The sequence below is a fragment of the Dendrobates tinctorius genome, unplaced genomic scaffold (assembly GCF_039654945.1).
Source record: "Dendrobates tinctorius isolate UK_male_01 unplaced genomic scaffold, ASM3965494v1 ptg000126l, whole genome shotgun sequence".
Lineage (NCBI taxonomy): Eukaryota > Metazoa > Chordata > Amphibia > Anura > Dendrobatidae > Dendrobates > Dendrobates tinctorius.
Window position 1 is genome coordinate 18,507,019 of NW_027361794.1, and position 11,438 is coordinate 18,518,456.

The window sequence follows — 11,438 nt, forward strand, 5'->3', positions numbered from 1 at the left end:
TTTTTCATGTTCAGAATGTGGGAAATGTTTTATCCAGAAATCAAATCTTATCACACATCAGGGAACTCACACAGGGGAGAAGCCTTTTCCCTGTTCAGAATGTGGGAAATGTTTTACAGGTAAATCAAGTCTTAACAAACATCAGAGGACTCACACAGGGGAGAAGCCTTTTTCATGTTCAGAATGTGGAAAATGTTTTACAGTTAAATCAAGTCTTATCACACATCAGAGAACTCACACAGGGGAGAAGCCTTTTTCATGTTCAGAATGTGGGAAATATTTTACACGGAAATCAAATCTTATCACACATCAGAGTGCTCACACAGGGGAGAAGCCTTTTTCCTGTTCAGATTGTGGGAAATGTTTTAACCATAAATCACATCTTATCATACATGAGAGAACTCACACAGGGGAGAAGCCTTTTCCCTGTTCAGAATGTGGGAAATGTTTTACAGGTAAATCAAGTCTTAACAAACATCAGAGGACTCACACAGGGGAGAAGCCTTTTTCATGTTCAGAATGTGGAAAATGTTTTACAGTTAAATCAAGTCTTATCACACATCAGAGTGCTCACACAGGGGAGAAGCCTTTTTCATGTTCAGAATGTGGGAAATATTTTACACGGAAATCAAATCTTATCACACATCAGAGTGCTCACACAGGGGAGAAGCCTTTTTCCTGTTCAGATTGTGGGAAATGTTTTAACCATAAATCACATCTTATCATACATGAGAGAACTCACACAGGGGAGAAGCCTTTTTCCTGTTCAGAATGTGGGAAATGTTTTACAGGTAAATCAAGTCTTATCAAACATCAGAGAACTCACACAGGGGAGAAGCCTTTTTTATGTTCAGAATGTGGCAGATGTTTTACAGATAAATCAAATCTTAACACATATCAGAGAACTCACACAGGGGAGAAGCCTTTTTCATGTTCAGAATGTGGAAAATGTTTTGAGAGGAAATCATATCTTTTTAGCCATCAGAGCAGTCACACGGGGGAGAAGCTTTTTTCATGTTCCTAATGCGGGAAAAGTTTTATTTGGAAATTTAACTCTTAATAAACTTCAGAGTAGTCACACAGGGGAGAAGCCTTTTTCATCTTCAGAATGTTGTTTTAACCGAAAAGTGTATCTTATCATTTCTCATGTTCGGTCTCTTTAAAATATAAACAATCATACTCCTTCCATGCCTGTGCTGATTAATTGGTGTCGCGATTCACATTCCCGCATTTCTTATCAAAGGGCACATCTTCCCACTCCGGTGCCATTACTGCCTCAGCTTGGAAAAAACACTGAACTCACAGGCTTGAGCTGTCTTACATTATGAAAGTCTTGCAATTTCTCCTTTCTTAATGTCGGTCTCACAAGAAAACAGCTCCACAAATCTTCTTGTGTTCTCACCGATGCCCACATACTGAGCAATGTTTGCTTCACAGCAAATTTACCTCCCCCCTCCCAAACCACAGGGGATTCTGATATGTGGAACACCATAATTGATTTGTATATCATATTGCATCTATGCCTACTAAACAAGAAATGGAGCAATATATACAAAGGCTGGAGACCACATACAAAATTGAAAATATGTTCCCTCACTTATAGCCTGTCACAGCTTACTGTCAAGGTACAGAGATTACAGGATGATGTTTACAAGTTTTGGACCATCAACATGCTCATAAACTAACACTGGATCTTCACAGCCAGCAAATAAACAGTCTGTATAATATGGTTGATGACCAAGAAAATCACAGTAATATCTGGATAAGAGGTATACCTGAAAGCATCAATACCCAAGTGATTATGCAGACACTGCTCACTTTATTCAATACTATCCTTGGTGACCCTATTGATAAGGACTGCTGGAGATCGATAGGATGCACCATACACTAGACAATCATGGCTCAAATTCTGAGAGTCCAATAGACATTATTTGTCGCACATTTTTTCAATGTTAATGAGCCCATTATGAGGAAAACAAGAGAGTTGGGTCTTATTGCTTTCAATGTAAAACTCATACAATTGCTCACAGATCCTTTCTGAATGAGCACTCTCCACCCGTGCCTCTGGGAAATCCCTTTCCCCTTCAGGGAGCTTCTTTCAGTCCTTCACTCCATACCAGCAGGCCCTCAGAGCAGGGGTCTTCTGTACAATTCTATCTCTTCCCACCTTCCCCACGGGAAGGTTGCCTATGCACGTCTTTCCCCTTCCCCTAAGGGAAGACTGATCCTAACTTCCCTTCTATTCTCCCACTCCAACCTTCCAGCTCCACCCACCTTCTAACACCCTTTCCTAGCCAGCAGGGATGGTGAAGCACATCACCTGCTGCTGTGGTGGATGCAGTGTTGTGTAAGAGCCAGGTCTGGTGTCTCCATCTTACCTGAAAGGTGGGATACTACACCTCTGGTTGAGGTGCAGTACCTCTGTGGCGACTGTACCCTCAGGGTGCCACATAACCCCCCCATTAAACGCAGCACATCCACGGACTGAAACAGAGTACATGATGTTACAGGGGAACATACAAACAATTTAAACACGTGTTATCAGGTAAAACATATTCAATCTCAACTTCCCTTTATGAGAGACACTCTCTCACTTCAACGTTACATGATAACATTACCTTACATTATCTATATCTTACTACTGTCTTACATCCTAGATAGTTATCCATTCCTATCTTCTATATTCTAACATGCTACTGACAGCAACCATTACCAACTGTGAAGTTCGTTAACAAGTCAGGGCACACTATCCCTGCTGAAATACTTTCATTATTCCTTATGTCTTGCATCTATCTATACAATACTAACACTTGTCCCTAAACTGTTTGGGTGACAACAGTTGCTAATTGGTTCGCCACCTGCTCTGGACACCTTGTCCCAGAAACAATACTTCTCTCATTTACTATTAGACATTCACCATATTTTACAAAAAGCCAGTTCCCTACTTAATAATCTACTGATACCTATTAGTTCTGATACTCTACCAATGCTATACTAGATTTTCACAATAATCCTATACACTATCAATATACTGTTTCCTATACATAGTATAATATTTACAATCATAATAACATTTTTATTAGTTACAATGAAAAAGCAGTCATTATTTGAGGTAAGTGGCAGATTCTATCCCAGCCGGGGTATCTTCTAGTGTCCTTGTGCTGTATGGAGGACCCGCTCAAAACCTCCAACATTGGTTTTGAGTGGGTGGCAAGATATAACTGGTTTCCCCTTTAGACCTCATCTTTGGCCACACCTAACAGGTTTTTCTTCAGGTCTGTAGTTGTGCAACGATGAAGTCTCTGTATTTTAAAAGGCACGTGTAAAACCAAGAAGGAGCACCTGAATAGGTGCTAAACTATATACAAAGAAAGTTTTGATCACTCACTGTTCATGATCCCATTGTCTCTACTTCTTTTTCTCCTTATGACTATAAAACATAATCAGGTATAACATGTTGCCAAAGCCCCCCTGGGTCTAACTATTTACAACGGACTTGCCCTAGTCTCTGTTCATTTTAATGGGGCTGAATGATACAACCTCCTGGTTACATTGAAGCTGTTTGGTTCCCTTGCTTCCAGAGAAGAACTTCAGGACTACTGCGTCTTGGATGGATTATGATTGCTGTAGAAGCCTTGGTATATACTGCTTGCGGAGCTTCATCCGGTAAAGTCTCCTCCTGTCCTTTTGTTGGCAATGATGATGGAATGGCTGCTGGTTGAGATACAATTGCAGCCTGAGGAACCATCTGCCTTACTGCAGCTGGTGTTACTGCTGCTATACGTGGCACTGGTGGTATTGCCATGGCTAGGATTACACTGACGGAGCCTCAGTTGTTGCCCCCTGGTGGTCCTGTGGAGCTATCAGCTCGGCGGGAATCCTGCGGACATGAAGCATGTCTCCAAGATGGCGGGTAAAGGAGACGTACTCGTCATGGAACAGATCGTGCTCCGGATGTCCCCGGATGAGATGAGCTTCGACATCCCGCCTATTCACAAACAGGTTGGGAGCTTTTCTGGAGTCCTGGATGAACCCGAATCCTCTGTCGAGGTCGAAGCAGAGGACTCTGCCCCAACCCATGGGATTACAGTTACCCAAATGCTCACCCTGGGCCTGGATCTTGCCCCTTAGATCACGCTCCGCCAAGGCCAGTTTCTGCATTTGTCGCTTCCTCTCTTTCTGCTCAAATTCAAGTATCTGCCTATGGCAGAACTCTTCTGTGGTGATGGGGAACCCCATGACATCAGCTCCCTCTTCCTCCCACCTGGGGATCTTCAGCCTGCTGCATGCTGCGGGAGTTGACTGCGGTAAGGGGACAGGTTCCAGGATCCCTCCCCTGGGCGCAGCTTTCCGGTCCCCGGCGATGTCAAAGACGACCTGTGGTCGGTGGTAACCCGATGGGGCCTAGCAGGGCATCCCTTATCCCAGGGGCGCTGACCGTACCTATTCCTCCGGGGCCGCAGTCATCTTTTACAGGCTCCGGTGACGGAGAGACTGGTGCGGCAGGTACTGGCAAAGATGGTACCTGGGAACTGGTGGTGGGTATCATTGGTGGTGGTACCTTGGGACTGGCAGTGGGTACCGGTGGCATTGGTACCAGTGTTCTGGCAGTTTCCTCCTGGGCAGCCTGTCCTTTCTGCGCAAGGAGAGCCTGCCACTGACGCAGACTTCTGTTCAGCTCCTCAATTTCCTGCTCCAGGTTGACATACTCCGAGGGGCCGGAGCCTCATTCCACAGAGTCGGGAGAAGGTTGCATTTCTCCACCGCACTTCACAGGCCTCCTTCTGCTCTCCATCATGGCCTCCTGGTGTACTGGCTTCTCCTATGCTCTCTTTCCCGCCGTGGGGCCTCTCTCCACCCCCTGGTGGCGGTGTCTTTTTCCTTTGCTGCCATACCAGGCCAAGATCCAGACCCCTCTGGCTGTCGGCCATGATGCAGTTGCATAGAATTACAGGCAGGAGAGGTTCATGCTGCTTCACGCTCTTTCTAGGGTACCGCCCACGATGGCATGCCTCACCGCACACCTCGTGTGACTGCCATAGCAGCCATCTTTACAGTCAAAATCATAGTCCAATAAATGTGTTGTGGTTTGCCCATTGTGGTTTGTTATTTCTCAGTACAGTCAAATTTCTGGCACACAGGATCCGGTGACACCGAGCATCGAAATCCTGTTCGTGATACCAAGTTGGAGCGCCCGCCAGGGCCGTGGGGTACTCTGTATCAGGACGCTTTTTAAAGGGACAGTGTCACTGCGGCGGTGACCCGGTCCGTGGCCCTGGGCGTCCAATAAAAGGGGTATATTTACAGGGGATTGAAAATAAAGAGTTTTTGTATACAGTGTTCGTGACGCCACCTGTGGTATCTGATCAGAAGGGACCAGCGCTGCAGTGCAGATCCTCTGGGAATGATGGTGTGATGCAGCAGAGTTGGAATAGTTCTCCACAGGCAGAGCTTAGTCCCAGTGCAGTTGTAGAAGAAATTTGCAGTTGTAGAAGAAATTGAGGACGACGGTGATGATATAGTGATAGGCAGGAGATGTAGCAGTGCTGAGAATGTGACGCAGGAAGAATGCAGAAGACACAGCTGGGTGCAGTTCCAAAGCTTTACTCACAGTTCTGTCTGCAGTACAGATTCCCGCTTGGTGCCTCGTCCTCCAGGTGAGGGATCCAGCCAACCTCCAGAAAGATATAGAACACCTTTCCAGAATTTCCTGCCAATATGTGCCTTCCCTGGCCATCTCACAGTGCTGCTTTCCACTTTCCTTCCTTTCCAGCACCTCACAGTCAGTGTCCCAGGCCAGCTGCCGCGAACCCTGCCGGATAACATGACCCAAAACATTTCCTTGATCCTTTCTGGCTGCCTTTCTGGAGAAGATAACTGTGGTAATTGGCTGTGGCCCCTTAAAGTTTCCACAGCTGTTGGCTTGCTAACTGAGTCCTGTTGTCCACTCCACTAGGCTAGGGGTCGAGACCCTTCTGCGACCTGGATTTCCCCAACCTGACGTCCGTCAGCGTGGAACGAGCCCCACGGGGAGCACTCTCCACCAGTGCCTCTGGGAAATCCCTTTCCCATTCAGGGAGCTTCTTTCAGTCCATACCAGCAGTCCCTCAGAGCAGGGGTCTGCTGTACAATTCTATCTCTTCCCACCTTCACTTACGGGAAGGTTGCCTATGTACGTCTTTTCCCTTCTTCCTCTACGGGAAGACTGATCCTAACTTCCCTTCTATTCTCCCGCTCCAACCTTCCAGCTCCACCCACCTTCTAACACCCTTTCCTAGCCAGCAGGGATGGTGAAGCACATCACTTGCTGCTGTGGTGTGTGGTGGATGCAGTGTTTTTTTTTATAGCCAGGTCAGGTGTCTCCATCTTACCTGAAAGGTGGGATACTACACCTCTGGTTGAGGTGCAATACCTCTGTGGTGACTGGACCCTCAGGGGGGCCACATATATTTTCAAAAATCCAAGCAGCATGAGACCATTCTGTGATGCCCTGGACATTCCCAGAATCCATATATCTGACTGGACACCTGCTCCACCATTGCCACAGAGAGTTCCAGCATGTTGCAGAAGGCTTTCAATGGATCAGGAACTTTCCAGATGGGAAAGGAACCTGCCAATCATATGTGCTTCTGAAATGAAACTTGTCTCCACTGATGAGAGAGACACTTTGCAGATGTTTGGTTGTTTCTTTAAGAATATAATTACATATATCTTAATAGAGTTTTATGTTCCTCTCTCACACTATAAAGGATGTCTCAGTTCATATAAGATCTTAGAACTGCATATAAGTTGAGCTCACATTATATTACTGTGATATCTGTCTGTATTAGTTTACTTGCTGTGTATTCCATGGTTCCCCTTAGTAGGATCCCTAGGACCGAAAGTTAGACTTAGGCTGGTTTCACATTTGCGCTTTTGTGCGCTGCGCATCGTGCGCACCCGTGCGCATGCGCACTGCGCACCTATGTTTAACATGACGTGCGCATGGTCTTGCGCACGGTTGCGTTTTCGTGCGCATGCGTTTTTTTGTCTTTTGCGCCAGGCGCGCCAGACGCAACATGTTGGATTTTTTGGTGCGCCCTGTCTCGGCAAAAAAACGCATGCGCACGCTTGCGCACGGAATGCGCAAAAACAACACATTGAAGTCTATGGGAACGCATGCGTGAGCATGGTCTTGCGCACGGTTGCGTTTTTTTGCGCATGCGTTTTTGAGTGAAACAAGTCTAGAATGTTCTCTAGACAATGGAAAAAATGTCACACCTAAAAACGCATGTGCATAAAAAAACGCAAACGCATGCAAAAACGCATGTAAAACGCAAGCAACGCTACGTTTTTTTGACGCATCAGCGTGCGCATGATGTTAAAAAAACGCGTGTTTGTTTTGCGTTTTTCTTTGCGTTTTTTATGCGCACGATGCGCTGCGCAAAAAAACGCTAATGTGAAACTAGCCTAACACCTGTAAAAAAAAACAAAAAACACCAGTTATGGATTTGAGTTGGGGTCTGCTTGTTTCGCAGTTTCTTTGTGTTCAATATATCCATAATCTATATGCCTTGGAGGTAGAGAGGTAGACGTTACTATCTAACTTCTATACTTCCTCCTTGCTCTTAATCTTTCTATCCTTTTTTTCCTTCCCCCTTTTTTCCATATAATATGGCACAACTATAACTTACCAGAGCTACAGAAAACAAAAAAAGGGTAGTGAGTGGAGGATAAGCGTATATGTTTGGTATCACAAATCTTGAGCGATGGATTATTCAAGAGCTTTGAACAAATAAAGGCCGATTTTTAACCTTCCAAATAGGGTCGTTGATCAGTATCTGCAAATACGTCATGTGTATAGTACACTATCTAGAATAAACGACTTACCGATTTATAGATCTCACAATAGATACCATTCCTAAAGTGGTGGACACAAAAGGTCTAATATCCCTTATTTATAGGCAGTTAAGGCCCTGTCACACTAAACGATGTCCAGCGATCCCACCAACGATCCGACATGATGGGATCGCTGGGACATCGTTAGGCTGATCGCTGGTGAGCTGTCACATAGACAGCCCCAGCGGTCAGGACGAGCAACGCTGGACGCTGGTTTCTAATGTAAACGGCGGGTATCCAGGAGCCGCGCGACTCCTGGATACCCGCTGTTTACCTTGGAACCTGGCGTACACGCTGGTTTCCAAGGTAAACATCAGGTATCTAGGAGTCGCGCGGCTCCTGAATACCCGACGTTTACATTAGCATCCAGCGTCGCTGATCGCTGGTCTCTCACTGCCACATGCAGTGATGCGCGTTGGGCAGCGGGAGACCAGCGATTGAAAAACTGCCCAGGCCGCTCGAGCACGATCAGCGATAACCGGCAGGGGGGCCGGTCGCTGATCCCCGTCACACACAGTGATCTCACTGGCGAGATCGCTGATGTGTCACAAAATCAGCGATCTCGCTAGCGAGATCGCTTAGTGTGACGGGGCCTTTACTGGCCCTACATTTGATAGTTAAGACAAAATGGGAGTATGATGTGGGTCCTTTGTGGAGCAATGGGTGAAAATGCTGTATGTGACACCTAAACTTTACTTGTCGGAGTCACAAAGAATGTTCCAAATTCCTCTCATCCATAGGGTATATAAATCCCCAATGTTGTTATGCACCAGAGAACTCACACAGGGGAGAAGCCTTTCATGTTCAGAATGTGGAAAATGTTTTAACTAGAGATCAGATATTGTTATACATCAAAGAACCCACACAGGGGAGAAGCTTTTTCCTGTTTAAAATGTGGGAAATGTTTTACAGAGAAATCAACACTTGTTACACATCAGAGGACTCACATAGGGGTGAAGCCATTTTCATGTTCAGAAGGTGGAAAATGTTATTTGAAGAAATCATCTCTTTTTCATCATCAGAGTACTCACACAAGGTAAAAGCCTTTTTCCTGTTCATAATCTGGGAAAGTTTTAACCAGAAATTACATTTTGATAAGACCAGCAAATTCATATAGGGAAGAAGTCTTTTCCCTGTTCAAAATGTTTTAACCAGGAAGCATATTTTGATAGACATCAGAGAAATCACACAGGGGAGAAGCCTTCTTTAATGTATATTCCTAATGTGAGAAATGTTTTACTTTGAAAGACACACCTTTATCAAGAAAAAAATCTTGCTAATAAGTGTCTAATAGACTGGAGCCGGCTTCCTGTGACACAGGAGAACAATAAGATAATGTCCATCCTGATCACCGAGAGAACTTCTCTCCTCCAGCCCCACACTTATCTACATTAACTGATTGGTGCAGAATAGAAGAGGAAGGTTCCGGGACCTGCACATCCTGAGTGAGCAGCAGAAGAACCTTCTACCTGACTAGGTCAAGGACCTGGACCTTTCAGATCATAGAACATTGTTTCACATATTTGTCAGGTTCAGTTATTAAATGAGCCATTTCTTAATGATTTAGACCTCCTGACTTCAAATCTAACAATGAAAATGTTTAATTGTCTCTTGTTTCTTTGATATGAAAGAGTTTTCCTTTTACTGCTACATATAATAAATGCATAAAAGTTTCAGTACTTTGAAACATTATTATTTTTGCAAATATAAAGATGCAGAGTATTTTGTTATGCCAATTTTTAACATTTATTTAGATGAATTTTAGCAACAATTCAAATAACTTAAACTTGTCTAAACTCTATTGTGAATAAAAAACAGTTAGAGAAATTGCACTACAACATTTGTTCCTCATTCAGTGACCATTGTTTTTTGTTTGTCTCTTGTACTCCTGCATCAGATCATCTCTTAGGGTATGTGCACACGTTGTGGATTCGTGGGCCGATCCGCAGCAGTTTTCCATGCGGTGTACAGTACCATGTTATCCTATGGAAAACAAAAACCGCTGATCTCGCGAGGAATAGGGACCGCTACAGTATCGCGATGTCAGCAAAGGTCTCACAAGGCATTACTGAGAACGGGAGCATCGCTGAGGCCTGGGAAGGCTGTGCGGGAAGCCGGAAGGTGAATATAACCCGATTTTTTAAATTTTTTATTCCATTTTTTACAGGGATATGGTACCCACAGCCTGGAGGAGAGTCTCCTCTCCTCTTCCCCCTGGGTACCATCTGCAAATGTTCTGCTTATTTTTCGCATGGTGGGCACAGCCACATGCGGAAAGTAAGCAGAACAATGTATTCCTATGTGGGCGGAATCCCCGCGATTCCGCAAAATTAATGAGCATGCTGCGTATTTTTCCGCGATTCGATTCCGCCGCTGAAAAATCTGCAGCATTAGCACAGCATTGCGGAATCCCATAGGAATGCATGGGATGCTGTTTTTTTGTGTTTTCGCAGCAAAAACGTGCATTAAAAACTACCGTGAAAATGCGAAAAAAACGCAGTGTGAACGCAGCCTTAGGCTACTTTCACATCAGTGATTTTTGCCATTCACGGCAGATCCAGCAGTTTTTCCGTATCTGCCACGCAGGGCCGGTTTTTCGGCAAAGTGGGGCCCTTGGCAAAGTTTAAAATGGGGCCCCAAATGCTAACATTGCATATCACACAGAAGCATTTCGATTGTATTTACATGCGCTGAGTTCAGGCCACTAAATGAGTGTGATCGACAATATTGAAGTCATTCAACACTTGTTTCCCGGCCTCTTTTCACCGTCTGAGAAAGAATGATGGGGACAGAACGATCACTAATGGATCACTAACAGATCACCATACAGTATCATGTTATCAGTAGCACATCTACAGTTTACACCTCATAGGACTCCATATAATATAATGTGCCCCATAGTCCTCCATATAGTATATTACACTCCTCAGTCCTCCATATAGTATAATACACTCCTCATAGACCTCCATATAGTATAATACACTCCTCATAGCCCTCCATATATTAAAATACACTCAGTCCGCCAGTCATCCATGTAGTACAATTACCGTATATACTCGTGTATAAGCCGACCCCCATAATTTTGCCACAAAAAACTGGGAAAACTTATTGACTCGTGTATAAGCCTAGGGTGGAAAATGTAGCAGCTACTGGTAAATTTCAAAAATAAAAATAGATGTCAGGAGCACCGCATTGCACTTGCTCACTGAGCCAGTGCGCTTGTCCTGAGTAAGACAAACTGTGCTCTAAGATACCTGTGGAGCAGGCAGCAGCAGAGAAGATGCGTGCTTCAGACCAGCAGGACGTGAAGCACATGACTGCTGGGGGCGTGCCCTAAACTCCAGAGAGCTAGGAGCTGAAGGAAAACTCCTAGCAGGGTAACTACAGGACAAGGTTACTAAGGGGCATAGACAGGGACACACGATGAGGAAGTACGGGGGCAGCCGGCTTCCTGATCGCTTCTGATATGACTAGAGCTGGAAAGTTTGCAGAAGTTGCGGAGGACGAGCGATTACTGACCAGAGCCCTCTCTCAGTAGCAGCATCCCCTGCACAGCCTTG

The 11,438-nt window shown here is 45.0% G+C and overlaps 1 protein-coding gene across 1 annotated transcript in view; it reads left to right on the forward strand.

Moving 5' to 3' along the window:
* The window catches only part of LOC141047069 (uncharacterized), a 30,121-nt gene extending 20,416 nt beyond the window's left edge, over positions 1-9,705 (forward strand). The window contains 1 exon segment of the mRNA XM_073542004.1: positions 2-9,705. Within this exon segment, the coding sequence (XP_073398105.1) occupies positions 2-1,024 (1,023 nt within the window). The 3' untranslated portion in view covers positions 1,025-9,705.
* The last annotated feature ends 1,733 nt before the right edge of the window (positions 9,706-11,438 follow it).